Source organism: Mobula hypostoma, chromosome 4, assembly GCF_963921235.1.
Source record: "Mobula hypostoma chromosome 4, sMobHyp1.1, whole genome shotgun sequence".
Classification (NCBI taxonomy): Eukaryota; Metazoa; Chordata; class Chondrichthyes; order Myliobatiformes; family Myliobatidae; genus Mobula; species Mobula hypostoma.
The window spans coordinates 102,894,852-102,912,383 of NC_086100.1; the positions used below are offsets into that span (position 1 = coordinate 102,894,852).

A 17,532-nucleotide genomic window follows, 5' to 3' on the forward strand; every position below is an offset into this window, starting at 1 on the left:
AATTTGGATTATTTTGAGGAGGAGGTGTTAGAGAAGTTTCCAATGAGTAATCTGGAAATGCAGTTGCATCTTGAACAGTTAAAGTTTGAAAGATTTAAAGTGGAAATGAGAGCAAGAGGAGCTGAAAACCAGAGGAAATTTGAGCTAGAGATGGAGAAAATAAGGTCTGGGAATCAGTCTTCTGGTTCTACAAAACAATTTATTGCTAGTCGTGAGGTTGTTTTTGGCTCCTCCATTTAATGAAGCTGATGTGGACACATATTTCCAACATTTCGAAACAGTTGCTCTGAGTTTAAAGTGGCTGAAGGACCAATGGCCAGTGATGTTACAAAGTGTAATTAAAGGCAAGACACAACAAGTTTATACAGCTTTAAATGCTGAGCAAGCACTGGATTATGATATTGTTAAAGAGAATATATTAAAGGCATACGAGATGGTTCCGGAAGCGTATAGAGAAAGGTTTAGAAGTTTAAAGAAATCGGTGGAAAAAACTTATGTGGAATTTGCCTATGAGAAATCTGTGTGTTTTGAGAGATGGGTTTCCTCTAAAAATGTGAAAGGGGGGTATAATAAATTAAAAGAGCTGCTTTTGCAGGAGGAATTTAAAAGAAACATTCCTGTTGAAGTGAGAACATACTTAAATGAACGGGACACTGCTACATTGCAGGAGATTGCTAAGTTGGCTGATGAGTGTGTTTTAATTCACAAGAATAAATTTTCTCCAGGTAAAATTTTAAAAAGAAAACTAGCACAGAGAGTCAAGGTAAATCAGACATTAATTCTGAAGTTAGTGAGAAAAGTAAGGATGAAGGGAGACATGTGAAGGAAAGACATTTTGGTATTATTTGTAATTATTGTAAGAAACCTGGACATGTAGTGGCTAATTGCTTCCGATTGAAACGGAAAGAGAAAGAAGTGGCCCCAGATGCTTGTGTGCAGCATATTGGAAAACCTGTAAAACTACAGGGTTTAGAAAATATTAATGAAGATGTGTCAGAGCCTGACCAAGTTAAGAAGGGATAGGAGGCTTTTATAACAGAAGGATTTGTATCCTTGAAAGAAGGATCCAATGCAGTACCAATAAGAATATTTAGAGATACTGGAGCTTCTCAATCACTAATATTAGACAGTGTGTTAAGGTTTAGTGATGAGTCTGACACTGATGAGGTAAATTATATAACAGGAGTAGGGAGTGCCCTTATGCCAGTACATTTACATAGAGTAAATTTAAGGTCAGAATTAGTGACAGGGGTTGCTAAAGTAGGATTACAATCCAGTTTACCTGTGAATGATGTTTCTCTTTTGTTAGGGAATGATTTAGCAGGTGGACAAGTTTTTCCGGAAGTGCATTTGACAATAAATTCAAATTCTGAGGAACCACAGAGGGATTCTAACACAGATTCTTCCTGTGTTGTAACAAGAGCTATGGCTAAAAAGACTGATGTAAAGGATGTGGTTGTTACCCATGACAGTTCAAATCAAGATTTGAATTTTGAAGATGTATCAGAAACTCTCTTACCTACCTTATTTGATCAGGATTTTGGTGGTAAGCCTGATCAGGAAGATTTGTCTTTATCTCAGAAGGAGATGATAGCAGAGCAGGGTAGGGATCCTGAGATAGTTAAATTAAAAGAACAAGCTCTTCCAGATAGTGAAATTGGAAAAGTATCAGCTGGATATTATTTTGAAAAGGGGGTATTAATGAGAAAGTGGAGATCGCCTACAATTCCTGCTAGTGAGGAATGGGAAGTTAATCATCAGGTTGTTGTTCCTAAAATTTACCGGAATGAGATTTTGACTATGGCTCATAGTATTCCTTTGGGTGGTCATTTAGGGGTAAAGAAAACTATGAACAAAGTTTCTAAACATTTTTATTGGCCTAGTTTAAGACAAGATGTGGCAACATTTTGTAGAATGTGTCATACATGTCAAATTGTTGGTAAACCTAATCAGGTTACTCCAGTGGCTCCACTGCAACCAATTCCTGTATTTGGTGAGCCGTATTATGAAAGAGAAGTTGCTAATATGACTGTTGTGATTAACAATGAGTCTGATCTTGATGAAAACTTACTAGAGGATTCATCTGAAACTCATTTTAAACCCAACATTATTTCAGCCAGATTGCCAAATTCAAAAATTCTGGAAAACATTGATGAAAAATTAGCTCATTTACAGCCGGAACAGAGAGAGCAGATGAAACAGTTAATTTTTAAGTACAGCGATTTATTTCCAGACGTCCCTAGAAGAACCACCGTAGCTTCACATGATGTAGATGTGGGAGATGCAAAACCCATAAAACAGCATCCATATCAGATGAACAGGGAAAAATGTGAACTTGCTGAACAGGAAATTAAGTACATGTTAGAGAATGATATTATTAGACATTTTAATTCGAATTGGAGTTCGCCTTGTGTTATGGTCCCTAAACCAGACAATAGTATTAGGTTTTGTACGGATTACAGAAAAGTGAATGCTGTGACAAAGGCTGATGCATATCCAATCCCTAGAGTTGATGATTGTGTGGATAAAGTTGGACAAGCCAAATTCCTTACAAAAATTGATTTGTTAAAAGGTTATTGGTGTGTTCCATTGACGGATAGAGGTAGAGAGATTTCTGCATTTGTAACCCCATCTGGGTTATATGAATATAATGTTCTTCCATTTGGGATGAAGAATGCACTTTTCAGAGGATGATTAATAGCGTGATTCAGGGATTAAAAGATACAGATGCCTATATTGATGATCTGGTTACAGGGAATAATATGTGGAAAGCACATATTGCGGCGGTGGAGAAATTATTTGAGAGACTTTCAAAAGCTAACTTAACTATTAACTTATCCAAAAGTGAATTTGGTCATGCCACAGTTACTTACCTTGGTTATGTTGTGGGTCAGGGGAAATTAGCACCTGTTCAAGCAAAAGTTCAGGCAATTTTGGAAGTACCCACTCCCACTGGTAGAAAAACCTTCAGAAGATGCTTGGGTATGGTGGGATATTACAGAAAATTTTGTAAGGATTTTGCAAACATTGCTCTTCCATTAACTAATCTCTTGAAGAAAAATGAGAAGTTTGTTTGGACAGAATCTTGTCAGGAGGCATTTGATAAGTTGAAAGCTATAATATGTAGTCAACCTGTACTTAAATCTCCTGACTTTGAAAAACCATTTTCATTAGCTGTCGATGCTAGTGATGAAGCTGCAGGAGCAGTGTTGCTTCAAAAAGATGATGGTGCTGAAGTTGATCATCCAGTAGCTTATTTTTCTAAGAGATTTAATGCCCATCAAAGAAAGTATTCAACAATAGAAAAAGAATTGTTATCTCTTGTTTTAGCTTTGCAACATTTTGAAGTGTATGTTGGTTCTACGCATAAACCGCTCACAGTTTATACCGATCACAATCCATTAGTGTTTTTAAGTAAGATGAAAAACAAAAATAGAAGATTATTAAATTGGAGCTTAATGTCACAGGAGTATAATATTTTGATCACTCATATCAAGGGTAAAGATAATGTGATCGCTGACTGTTTGTCTAGATGTTAAATGTACAATGAAAATTTTTTTTTGGAGTGATATTTTATCATTTGTAACACTCCTACTGTACATTAGTTTGTAAAGGGCTGAAAGATAAGATTGTTTATATTGTGTATTTTGTAAATTTTATACCTTTGTATGTTTTTGTATAAATTGTTCGATTTTTGTTCTTCAAGAGACCAAAAATTTTTTTTTGGAGGGAGGTGTTACATGCTCAAGGAGATCTGTTTTTTTTTGTGAGAATGATGTAATAGTCTTTTGGAGGTCACCTGATGTGATTTTCCCACCGATATGAGGTCACATGATGACATGTGCCCTGTGACTATATAAGGGTCAACTCAGGTGACGCAGTGGGTTTTCTGAGTTTGTAGATTTCCAGATAGAACGTGTTGTATCTCCATTTCTGTTGCATGTTTGGTTTTGTGACGCAGTTTCATTTTTAAAACGGAAGGTGCGTTCTCTTACAAGATATTGTATTTGAACTGGAAATTTGTGGCTGGAAGTGCCAATTTACTCAATTCCGACAGTTTTGAAGGGAGAGTGAAGAATTCATCGAAGTGAAGGATTGAGGGAAGTCGGCATCGATTGGCAGTTTAATAAAGGATCGACCTTATTGAGTCTTCGTTGGAGAGAACCTACATTGAGATAACTCTTGCAATAGCGCTATGAGTTCATGCACAAAGGCTCTCTCTCTCTAAAAGGAATTTAAGGTCAGTTGATTTAAACTGTTTATTTTCTGCATCGGGGATCCTGTGGACAGAACCGGCAGTAAAGGTGCGTCGGTGAAGAAATCCTTCTCCAGAGAAGTCTCTCCCAATTGAATATGTAAAACTGTTGGACTTTTGAGGTTATCGCTTTAAGAACTATATCTAACTGTATCACTTTAAGAACTGTTTTCGCATTTAATGCTTTAAGAACCAGAGCCAAGTGGAGTTGATGAATGGCTGTGTACCTGTTTAACCTCCGGTTAAAGTTTTCCTTTGTGTTTTTTTTTTCCCTTATCGCTTATATGTGTTTAATAAATGTTTGGTTGTTTTCATAAAACCTGTCTCAATTAATATGCATTGTTGCCGGTTACATAACAGTATGTACAACAGGATAGTCAATATAACTTAGAAATACAATTGTATCAGCATTAATTAGTCAGTCTGATGGCCTGGTGGAAGAAGCTGTCCCGGAGCCTGTTGGTCCTGGCTTTTATGCTGCGGTACCATTTCCCGGTTGATAGCAGCTGGAACAGTTTGTGGTTGGAGTGACTCGGGTCCCCAATGATCCTTCGGGTCCTTTTTACACACCTGTGTTTGTAAGTGTCGTGAATCGTGGGAAGTTCACAACTACAGACGCGCTGGGCTGTCCGCACCACTCTCTGCAGAGCCCTGCGACGGAGGGAAGTACAGTTCCCATGCCAGGCAGTGCTGCACATTTTACCCAACTCTGCTCCTTGAAGGGCCACAAGCTGAGAAGCCAGCCTTCAGCCAATTTGCTTCAGCTGTGGGATATTGAGAAACACGCAGGCTACAGCAAAGGGAAAGGTATCAGAATCAGGTTTGTTATCACCGGCATGTGATGTGACATTTGTTAACTTAGCAGCAGCAGTTCAATGCAATACATAATCCAGCAGAGAGAGAAAACAAATAAAATAAAACATAATAATAACTTAACAAGTAAATCAATTACGTATATTGAATAGATTATTAAAATGTGCAAAAACAGAAATACTGTATATTAAAAAATGTGAGGTCGTGTCCAAGGGTTCAATGTCCATTCAGGAATCGGATGGCAGAGGGGAAGAAGCTGTTCCTGAATCACTGAATGTGTGCCTTCAGGCTTCTGTAACTCCTACCTGGTGGTAACAGTGAGAAAAGGGCATGCCCTGGATGCTGGAGGTCCTTAATAATGGACGCTGTCTTTCTGAGATACCAGTCCCTAACGATGTCCTGGGTACTTTGTACTAAAGATGTCCTGGGTACTGGGTACTAATGATATCTTAGCTCAAGTACTGAAAATTTGTGCCTTAGAACCACATTTGTATAGCCACATGCGCTGGTTCTGTAAAGATCCAAAATTGCTCAGGCATACCTTGGTCACAATTGAACGATCTGTTTGTTCAGCTTAAGCAGGTAGTCTGGTTTTTCACGAGGTGCTCAGGATGTTTCAGGTGAAAGACTGTGAGTGGAATCAGTGCCAAATAGAGTCATTGCAGCGTTATGAAGAGACTTCCATTTCTAACAGGAACTTCGTGCAAAGCCCTGTCCCTCCCCATTGCTTCACATTGCTGTGCAGGGAACTGGTTGAGGGATTAGACCAACTAACACGACTGCAACACTGAAGTGATGTCATCGTTGAGGGATCAGTGTGAACTGAGCCACTGAGGCAATGTGCAGAGACTGCCTGTGTAGAAAGGATGGGACGTGGAGCTTGGGGCTGCTCTCTGGCTGGCAAAGTGTCTGGGGACACCTGCTGCATGTGGTCCCACAGTTTCTTCCAACACCCACTGAGAGTGAAGAGGGTACGGTCTCCCCCACCCCCCACCTCTCTCCTTAGCTGCACAGCCCTCCCCAGCCAGAGGTTTCTCTATGGTAACAAGTTCAGTGCTGTTGCTGGCTACTGCGCTTGATACTGGCACAACCCCAATGATATCTTTTTTAAGAATACAATAGAATGTGTTTGGACCCTGGCAGTATAGCAGATCAGTGCCCTGCGTTAACACAGGGGTACCTGTACACAGTGATAGAAAGGATCACTTACACTGTTGATGTACAGAACTGGCGCGTGCATAACCTGCTCAAAGAAGCTTTGCTTGTTCCATGTGCAGCAGTAAATTCTAAACCTTATTACAGTTTGATCTGCCATTTCCCCACAGCCCAGGAATGGGATGAATATGTGCAACAATTGCATAGAAGCTGCTGCCTTGAACGAGGTAGCCAAACTGATTTAAGGCAGTCCATCCTTTTAAACTACCAGCATGTCATGACTGCTCTCTATATCACTGAATTATCATTGCTAGGCAATAATTGGAAACTGTGTCTCATTCAGGTTACACCCTCTACAATATCCAGCAGTTCACATTTGATTCACTGCAATAGAATTGATCATGCAGCTCAGAGAACAAACACCTGTTCAACATTTCAACACTAATTGGCATTGTTGGTCTTTGTAAAACAATCAAGTGGGAGTTTAAAACGTCAGAGTCTGTAAATTCTAATCAAATATGTGGGCAGCTGATCTTAAGGACAAAGTAAGATGAAAGAAGAATTGTGTAGAGTGTAACTACCATTGCTGGTAATCTGATTTACAAACACTAAATCATAGCATAACTCAAATGGCATCTACACTTGCCGGTGGCACCACCGTGTTGGCAGAATCGTGATGGTGACAAGGTGGTGTACAGGGGTGAGATGGGTCACGTGGTTGAGTGGTGACGTGACAACAACCCTTGTGCTCAACATCAGCAAGACTAAGGAACTGATTGTGGATTTTAGCAAGGGGAAGTCAGACTAACATGTACCAAGCCTAATGAATGGTTTGCAGTGGAAGGTGAGGAAAGCTTCAAGTTTCTGGGTGTTAACATCTTGAAAGACCTATCCTGGGCTCAGCACATAAATGTGAGCACAAAGAAAGTACACTAGCATCTGCCCTTTCTTAGAAGTTTAAGGAGATTCTGACAAATGTCTACAGGTGTACAGCAGGAAATATTCTAACAGGTAGCATCATGGTCTGGTATGGAATCTCCAATGCACAGAAATGCAAAAGACCACAGATTAATGTACTCAATGAGTTTAATCGTGATTACTGCTCTCCCCACCATCAAGGAGTGTTGCCTCAGGAAGGTAACATTCATCATCAGGGCTCCTCACCATTGGGCCATGTCCTCTTCTTGATGCTGCCTTGAGGTAGGAGGTACAAGAGGCAACAACAGTTTCATCCCCACTGTCATCAAGTTCTTGAACCAAACTGAAAAACCCTAACCTTACCGTACCTTTTTCTTTCTTTCAATCTTACAGTAGTGTCATTATATGTATTTTGCACACGTATAGGTTGTGAATAATATGTTAGTTTAAGTTTGTTGGTTTAAATTTGTTAACATGCACCAATCTGCTGGAGGGACACGGCAGATTAACCAACCTCTGTTGATGTTTTTCCCTGAAATGTGGGCAATCCCTCTCTTCGCACAGAGGCTGCTTGACCTGCTGAGATCTTCCAGCATTTTATTTTATTGTTGTAGATTCCAGCAACTTCTATTTGTCCTCGACCTGTATTGCACTGTACTACAAGAGCTCTAACGTTGATTACACTGAATATCCTGTGTATTTATGTTATTGACAAATAATGAACTTGATATTGACCTTCTAAATATTCGTCTCATTTTAATGTTCACAGGATGCTGAAATGTACCAAATGAGTTCTGATATTGTACTGTATTTGTCTCAAATGTCTCGATTTTTGCCCGTTTGCCACGGTTAATCAGATCGACTTTAATGTATTTTAACTTTTAAAATATGCATATCGAAATGTTTATTGTTGATCATTTTTGAGATAATGTTGATCTTTGTTTTGTCAGCATTATCTTACGTAAAGCTTCCAAGCACAAAGTACACGCAATGGAACTGGATGTAATGCATTCATTGTGGAATCGGCGGACTCGTTTCTGCCTTGTGATCGGTACTCGCTGGTTAGTAGACGACGCACGCTGTAAACGGGAAAAGTTATTTGCCGAAGCGATTGCTCGGCGTTCCGGTTAAAGCCTGGTTTATCAACCACATGATCTACTCTCGATTATCTCCGCCTGCTCGAATTCGAAATGAACTTTGCACGTCGATCGTTTAGCGTCGCAGGAAGGACGTTCCTGATTAGCTGGGGCGAGTTACGTGCGTGATTACGTCGGAGAGCGTGCGGACCGATGGCCATGGCGACCTGGTGCTGGGGCACGCGAGTGCTGCGGAGTGGCGGTCGCTTCCTGTTGGGTCGACCCGGCGGAAGGTGGGTCAGGGTGGCAGGGCAGGTGGGCGAGGGTACGGGGCTGTCCGGGCCACGGCGCCTTTTCTCGGCCGCAGGTACACACCGTGTCCTGGGCAGGAACCTGGCGGATACTTCTGGGACCGCTGCTGGCCTGTCGGCCTGCCCACGAATCCCACCTTCCAAGCCGCCTGCTTCCGACCTTGCTGCAGTGTGTCTCATCCGTTCCGCTTCATTTCTGGGATACTGGCCTTTGATTTCAGTCCCGGTTCAAACTGAATAGTTACTACCTTGATATGCCTTCGAGGTTGCTTAATATTGCATCAGTATAGTTGCTCCTTCGTCACTATTTTGGCAATTGGCAGCATATTACTATACTAGATTATAATTCATCTAATCTTCAAGAAATTAATTAAAGTTAGTTGTTTCTGAAAGGCCATCGTGGTTGCTCATCGTAAGAGAACACTTACTTCCACTGTTTCTATTGACTTTTAAACTATTAAACTTCACTAAACGCATTAGTTTTTATTGTGAATAATCGCATTTTGGTAGAAATAACGTCTTAAGTAGTATTTTAATTGGGCTGTGCGTGCTACTGATTCGGTACTGACCTGTGTCACTGTCTTTGAAAATCAGGAGAAAGCTACTCAACAAAATGAGGTCTCATCTGTAATTTATTGCCAAACTGTATCCTCTGACTTTGTCCATTAACTTAACAAGTTTAGTGACTATATGAATGCATTCTACAAAAATGATGTGAGGTTCTCCATTAGTTCTGTTTAATGTCAGTGATGAAGACAACTTTTTACTAATGTTCAAGCTTTACTTGTGGATTAAAGTGAGAAATGTCTGTTTCAATTTGTATTTTATTTAATGAACTGAAATGAGTTGAACACATTCCCTAGGTTATTCTGTACTGCTACACAGCAAAAAAACACAAGACAAAGCTATGAAGATGACCAGAGCAATCCTCAGAATGAAGACAAAGGGGAACTAAACTCAACAGAGAAAACGCTGATGGAAGAAAAGGCTAAGCTAGAGGAGCAACTCAAGGATCTTACAGTAAGCATCAAATGGCAATAGTTACATTCAAACTTTTCACTGACGTTTTAAAGTTATATTTCTACCATGCAAAACGGGCCTCAATTCCTTAAACAATCTTTACTAATGTCTACCTCAGTTTTAAATAACCACTCTCTTGTAGTTGCGTCCTCTTGTTCTAGACTGTTTCACTAGAGAAAACATCTACCCTGTGGAATCCCCTTAGTATGTTGTGTGTTCGAATAAGGTTACTCATTTTTTCTAAACTCCAAGGAGTATCAGCCCAAATTAATTAGTTTAATTTGGTAGAACACCTCTTGTCCCAAGGATTAGCCTGGTACTTTTTTTACTTTTTTACTTTTGGACTGCTCCCAATGTTACTTCATTTTTCTTTATGTAACTAATCAGACAGGGCTCTTGGGAGTTCTAAAATAGCCATGAAGGAGCTTAGGGTGCAACTTAGAGCTAGAAGGGGGCTTGGCAAGTAGGACTAAGGAAAACCCTAAGGTGTAAAGAACAGGAGAATGATTAGGGTGAGGGGATAACAGTGGAAACCTGCCTGGAGTCTGAGGAGGTAGTGAAGGTCCTTGATGAATATTTTGCCAGTGAGAGGCACCTTGACATTTGTGAAGACAGTGACAAACAGGCTCATATTTAAAATATGTCAACGTTACAAAAGAGAATGTGCTGGAACTTCTGAAAAATATGAGAATAGGTAAGTCCCTGGGGCCAGATGGGATGTACTCCAGGAAAGGGAAGAGATGGCTTTGCCTTTGGCAATGGTGTTTGTGTCCTCACTGGCCATTGGAGTAGTACCAGATGATTGGAGAGAGGCAAATGTCATTCTGTTGTTCAGGAAAGGGAGTAAGGAAAAGCTTGGGGATTATAGACCAATGAGTCTTACATCAGTAGTGGGCAAACTAATGGAGAAGAATTTTAGAGACAGGATTTACAAGGATTTGGCGGAGCATCGTCTGGTCATGTTTAGGCAGCATGGCTTTGTGAGGGGCCAGGTCGAGCCTAGTGAACCTGATTGAATTCTTTGAGGATGTGACCAAACAATTTGATGAAAGTAGAGCGATGGATGTGGTGTATATCAATTTTAAGTAAGGCATTCGACAAGGTTAGTTTATTCCGTAAGGAGGCACAAGATCTAGGGAAACTTGGCTGTATGGATAACCACGTGGATGATAGGAAAATGGAGGGTTTTGTAGGAGAGAAGGGGTAGATTGATCTTACAGTAGGTTAAAAGGTCAGCACAACATTGTGGCCAAAGGACCTGTACTGTGCTGTAATGTTCTGTTGCAAGGTCGTAGGTTTAGAGACTACTCCATATGTGTATTCTTTCTCTGCCGTGCATGATTTCAACCCTCATGGATTCTTCTCACTATTCAGTGTATTTATATCAAGACTCAGCACTGTTCTGCTGCCTTTCTTGATTAACAGCTCCAGCCCACTTCTTTTTCCCTTTCCCCATTTTTTTTTTGCAATACTGTATGGTGTAAACCTGGAATCACATTTCTGTAAAAGCTGTTTCATCACACTCGTATATTGCAATCTGTGCATCAACGTGTAGTAATTGTAATAAGATGGACAACTTTTCAATTACACATTAAGCTTTGATCTTTGTTAATTTATTTACAACTTTGGATTTGTTTCAGAGTTTTGAATCGTCTTACCAGTATCTAAGTCATTGGAATCCCATTCCCATAGTAGTATTTGTGCTCTGTCACACATAACTTCTGTATAATAATGACTTTTTATATGTAACATGAACGATGTTATTTATAATAATGACTTGGATGTTGGTTGCAGACTTCCAAACACAAAAAAACTTCCGGCATCACCATTCTGTCTCCAGTTTTGGATTCAATTTGCATTAGATTCCATGGGCACAAACCTGACTTCCATGGGGGAGCTATGTCAAATGTTCATGAATTCTACATCAACAGTATTGTCTTTACCTTTACACCTAATCAAATCTTTGAAGAATTCTGTTAAATTAATCTCTGTACTTGTTAACTCCTATCTTTCTAGATTGCTCAATGTTTTTCAATAATCTTCCCCACTGCTAACCCAAGAGTTACTGGTCTGTAATAATTTGGCATATCCCTGCTACCCTTGAATAAAGGAACCACATTTGCAATTCTTCAGTCTTCTGGCACCTCATTTTTGGTCTATAAGGATTTTAAAAATCTGTTGGATATTTTATCATCAGCTTCATTTCCCAGTGCAGTTTGGATATTTTATCATCAGCTTCATTTCCCAGTGCAGTTTGGATATTTTATCATCGGCTTCATTTCCCAGTGCAGTTTGGATATTTTATCATCAGCTTCATTTCCCCGTGCAGTTTGGATATTTTATCATCAGCTTCATTTCCCAGTGCAGTTTGGATATTTTATCACCTTCATTTCCCAGTGCAGTTTGGATATTTTATGGGGAGCCGAGCCTAGCCTATGCACCTTTATGTCTATTAAAACAACTCGCATTTCTTAATGTGATGGGCTCCTGGGATAACATCATCTCCCTCCCCGAAATCTCCACAAGTCTCCTTGAAGTTTGTGTAAGTGTTTTAACTATAGCATAATCTTGGCAGCTTCACTTTAGTAATGGTTAAGCATACTTGGGTAATATTTTCCCAAGGTAACTTGAGATTCAAATGAAAGCAGTAATTACGAAAAGCACATATTTGTTTCCTTCAATCATTTTAAGCATATCCAAGGCTGTCTCGTGTGTATGAGTGACAAGCCTTGCCAATTAGCTTAGATTTATACATAGCCCCTCAACTGTATACAAAGTCTCAGAATTTGTTGCAAGGCGTGGACATATTGATGGGAGGTACTGGACAAAAGCCTAGGCATCCCAGAACTGGCTGTGCTATATTCGTTCAAAATGCAGTAGGGTTGTTTTGCTTTAGGACTGTTATTTCTTTCTAAAATCTCTATTGAATCAGGTGCAGAAACTGGCTTTATTTTTGCATATGTATGTTTATTCCAAAGTAGTGATATGATTTGTTCATTGTTTCCCCATTTCCTCTCTTTTTATTTGAACTCCAGTAACTTATTCAGCTAGATCAGGGTCCCCAACTTTTTTGCTCTGCGGACCGGTTTCATATTGACAATATTCTTGCGGACTGGCCAACCGGGGGGGGGGGTGGGGGCGTGGGTAGGGTTGGCAGCGGACAAGAGTAGCAGTCAAATACATTGGGTTTACCCCGAGAAAGACTACAATGACCATGAAGCCTTGCGCGGGCATCAGTGCCCATGTGTGACTTGCACATGTGTGCACGTGCCGATTATTTTTCTACAAATCATTTTGCCGATTCTGTTCGGGGGGGAGGGTTAATCACGACCGGAATATTGGTGATAAGTGGCTAATACAGTCAATTTCATTTCTAAAAGGGTTTATCTAGCGAATTTAATATTAAACACACAGCGCATATTTTTCTCGTATGAATATAGCGATAAGTCAATTATCAGGGAAGAACAGGGAAGCTTGAAGTAAGTGTTGAACTTCTAGTAGAAGTGGCAGAAGCAGGTTGGATATTATCATTTAAAGTTAAATTGGATAGGTATATGGATAGGAAAGGAATGGAGGGTTATAGGCTGAGTGCAGGTTGGTGGGACAAGGTGAGAGTAGCGTTCGGCACGGACTAGAAGGGCAGAGATGGCCTGTTTCCGTGTTGTAATTGTTATATGGTTATATAAGTCAATAGCATCATAACATTTTAAGTAACGTTTGGATATTAAAAACACAGCACATATTTTCCCCGTATGAATATATAAAATCATTGCAACGCACCAATATCGCTGCATCAGTGGGAGCCCTGGGCTCAAGACGGTCCCATCAAGGGGAGATGGGAGACAGCGATACTCGATGGGGGTTCCTTATGTTCAGTCTATTCCGCAATTTAGTTTTCGTTGCATTCATTGCAGAGATATGTTGGAAATGGAAGCAACGCTTTCGGTGCTTCCGTGGCTATCTCAGGATATTGAGCCCTGACTTTGATCCAGAATGCCAGCAGAGATGTAATGTCAAACATACTTTCCAGCTGGCCATCATTTGCAAGTGCGAGGAGTTGATCTCCTTCCCGCGCTGACATGGCCGTGTAATGACCTCGCGTGCGTAATGGCTCAACAGAGTGTGTGACAGGGAATAAGAAAAGGTGCAGATGACTCATATCGTCAAATCTATATCGCTTCCTCGCGGCCCGGTAGCGCATGCTCTGCGGCCTGGTACCGGTCCACGGCCCAGTGGTTGGGGACCACTGTGCTAGATGCTCTCCAGATAGGATTTTAGAAAGTGAATTTCATCAGACAGTTTGATACTAACCAAGTACAATTCTAACTGCATGTGTGTGTGCTATACCAGCACACAATTTCAAAACAATGGTCAAGATGAACATTTTTTTAATAATTTTTTTATTTATTACTAACAAACGAACAAAAAAAAACACAGCACATCCACAAAAACCACAACCATAGCAAAATCAAATTAAATATTGATTGGCAAGAAAGAGAAAAATATAAAGGCAAAAAACCTCAGTCCTCACCCCATAAGAAAGTCCAATACAGGGCCCCATATCCTTTCAAAGAGGTCCCCTCTGTCCTCATTACATAGTCTCAGTCTCCAAATGTAAAGTATTTGCCAGTTCTCTCAGCCACAGATCGTGCGTAGGCACAGAGTCTGTTTTGCACATTTGCAGGATTAACTTCTTAGCAATCACCATTCCAAACAACACAGCCGCTTTTTCATACATATTGGGTGAAGATAGGGAGCTTGTTGCTCCAAGGATGGCTATGAGTGGGTCTGGTTCCCACCGCTTCCAAAAAAAAATAAGAAAAACAAATTTACATTTGTTTTTATATTTTAGTTCATTGACGAAACTGTCTATTTTTAATTACAAATCATTCAATTCTTTAATGCAATTTGTATAAAAAAAGATGAACATTTTATTTTTCTACCTCAAAGTGTTCAGGTTGGATTGTACCCATATCATTGTTTCTGATTGGTCATTGTAATTCGGGTAATTGTTGACTTAATTGGGAAATATGATGGAAAATTCTGTGGAAAGAAAGCTTATTTATTCATTTATTGAGATACAGTGTGTAATATCCCCCTTCTGGCCCTTCGAGCTGCGCTGCCTGGCAACTCCCGACTTAACCCTAGTCTAATCACAGGACCATTTACAATGACCAATTAACCAATCAACCAACCAGTACGTCTTTGGACAGTGGGAGTAAATGGGAACACCCGGAGGAAACCCATGCGGTCGGTTACGGGGAGAATGTACAAATTCTTTACGGGCAATGGCAGGAATTGAACCTGTGTCACTGGTACTGTAAAGTGACGTGCTCGTAACTACACTACTGTACCACTGGTATAAAAAGTTGCAGATTTATGTCTATTTGAGGTTAAACGTGTGGATTCTTTTTCTTTTTTAGGACAAATATAAAAGAGCACTGGCAGATACTGAAAACTTGCGTCAAAGAAGTCAAAAGCTTGTTGAAGAAGCTAAGTTATATGGTAAGAGATCACTGATTATGTGAAATCACTGATTTCACTTGCAGATTGCTGTTGGGAATTGTGGAATAATGATTGTACTGGTCTGGCAAGTACTTCGGTTATGTGTGTGCCTATAGTTTGGATTAATCAACCTGACATTGCTTGGCATGGGTATTTCCTGTAGGGGATGGATATCCTTTAACTATAATACATCTGAACTTGCTGACAGGTGGCAGAGGTACTGACTTGCTGTTAGTAGATCTTTCAACATTGCTTGTAAATATTGTTCCAGTCCTATTTGCTGAACCATTGGGGAGAGGCATGGTTTTTCACTGTCAACTCAAAGTTATTAAAGACTGAATGCTTTTGATTGTCTGTGACATTAAGAAATAAAATGCTTAAAGTTACAATTTTGGTAAAATTTCAAAAGTACGATGTAAATTGCATTATTAGATTCATATAATCATTGTACTCTGGAAACTCCAACATTCTGATTTGGTGTTATGCTGCTTAGAAACAGATTAAAGTAGTCTCTCCCCAAATTGGCACACGCAACTGATTCAACCATGCTGATTATGATATGAAAAATGTCAGGGAATCAGGATATTTAAAAAAAAACTAAAAGCATTGGCTACCTGGTGATTAAAATGGGGAAAGCAACAGCAGAATAATAGGTACTGCCACTTTTACAATGTTTCCTTTAATGGCAAGAGGAAGTTCATCTAGGATTAATTTTACAATTCTCTTTCTCATGCTTTATACCACTGTCACTGTTTTGATTGTATTTTACCATCTTTTTAGGTATTCAAGGATTCTGTAAGGACCTTTTGGAGGTGGCAGATGTTCTTGAAAAAGCAACAGAGAGTGTACCCAAGGAAGAAATCACTGAAGCGAACCATCACCTGAAGCACCTCTACGAAGGTCTCGTCATGACAGAAGGGCAACTTCAGAAAGTGTTTTCAAAGCATGGCCTTGTCAGACTGAATCCCATTGGGGCCAAGTTTGATCCCTATGAGCATGAAGCTCTTTTCCATAGTCCTGTGGAAGGGAAGGAGCCAGGCTCTGTGGCACTGGTGTCCAAGATAGGGTATAAGCTCCATGGACGCACTCTACGACCAGCTTTAGTTGGAGTTGTCAAAGGAGTAGAATAATGGTGATTAGGACTACCTGATGCACAGTAATTCTAGAAAGACCATGATAGATCAGATTCTTTGGCTAATGGATTTTTATGTCTGACTGTTTCTGAAGTATTGAAAATGGTACTGAATTCTGCAACAAATAAGGGTCTGCAGTTATGTAAAAGATTTCCCTATTAAAGGTGTGCTGACTTAAAATTAGCTACTTTTTCTGGTTCCGGTATTGATCATCGAAAAATATTCAGATATTTATTAAGCATCTCCCAAGTTTAAATGTTGGAGTGGCCCACTTGCATTCAGTACCTTCACAGAGCTACTTTTAATGATGTAATTATCTGTTAGCAGCAGGCCTCATCTCACTCTTCCCTCCTGATTACACTTACACATCCAGTTTTTTTGTAACAACAATCTTCATTTCAGATGGGAAGAAAACAAGGTGTTCACTTGTATGGATTTAAGGGTATTACATCTTTAAAATTGTGAATTGTACACTGTACAAAATTGAATTTATTTAAATTCTTTTGGAAAATCGATTTATCCTTAGTGTTGGATATTGTGAAAATTATTCCGTACATGTCCTGTGCATTACAAGAGATGTGAATAGTTTTTCTTCAATTGTGGAATCTGCAAGAAGCTAGTACATTCATTGAAGGTACTGCAATATTTAACATAAAATTGACCAATTAAGATAATGGTTTGAATATATTCTAAATATTGGATTAAATTAGGATCACAAATTTTTAATTATGAGTTCTTTGTCCAGGAGAGAGTAAGGGGGAGTAAACCTCAATTTTAATTAAGTTATGCGACAACTTCCTTTATCCAGTTAATATTATTATTAAATTTATTTCATTCTTAAAGTCCATTTTATTTTTTTTTCAGTTAATCTCATGGAGACTTGCACAATTGTAAATTACACTATGTTATATTCAATAAAAAGCAAGACTGCAGATACTGGAGTCATTATCACGTCTGAAGTTGGTGAAGTGCACTAGTAAGTTAATATTTTGGAAGATTTTGTGGACCACTTAAAACTAGTTTAGCAGGGTGATGAGAATGATGTGATGGGGCAGTTGGTGTAAAGGTAGATACAATGTGTAGAGACAGGCAGTGGAAAGGACAATAGTTGGATGTTAAAATGTGTTCTTCTGCTCGTTCTGGGGTTTAGATGATTCAAAAGGGGTAGGAAGGGAGGTAAAAGAGGTGGGGAGTAACATTGCGAATCAGCTGCAGAAAAGGAGGACATCCTGGAGGTATTGTCTACTGAATTGGTGGAAGTATGAAACAAGAAGGGAGCAATCAATTATTGGATAGCAACAGACACTGAGATGCAGATTTTAGAAAAATGCAATAATAACAGGGTC

General features: G+C 39.6%; 1 protein-coding gene across 1 annotated transcript; it reads left to right on the forward strand.

Moving 5' to 3' along the window:
* The first annotated feature begins 8,388 nt into the window (after positions 1–8,388).
* Positions 8,389–17,162, forward strand: grpel1 (GrpE-like 1, mitochondrial). Its single transcript, XM_063046324.1, has 4 exons — positions 8,389–8,510; positions 9,392–9,548; positions 14,972–15,053; positions 15,834–17,162. The coding sequence occupies exons 1-4, from the start codon at positions 8,431–8,433 to the stop codon at positions 16,181–16,183; spliced, it is 669 nt and encodes a 222-aa protein (XP_062902394.1). The 5' UTR covers positions 8,389–8,430; the 3' UTR covers positions 16,184–17,162.
* Positions 17,163–17,532: the final 370 nt, after the last annotated feature.

Bases quoted from the DNA above. Each gene is read 5' to 3' on its own strand.
- grpel1 (XM_063046324.1), top strand. From the start codon at position 8,431: ATGGCCATGGCGACCTGGTGCTGGGGCACGCGAGTGCTGCGGAGTGGC. The intron at 8,511-9,391 runs GTGGGTCAGGGT...CACATTCCCTAG, and splicing joins TTGGGTCGACCCGGCGGAAG to GTTATTCTGTACTGCTACAC. The intron at 9,549-14,971 runs GTAAGCATCAAA...TTTCTTTTTTAG, and splicing joins AGCAACTCAAGGATCTTACA to GACAAATATAAAAGAGCACT.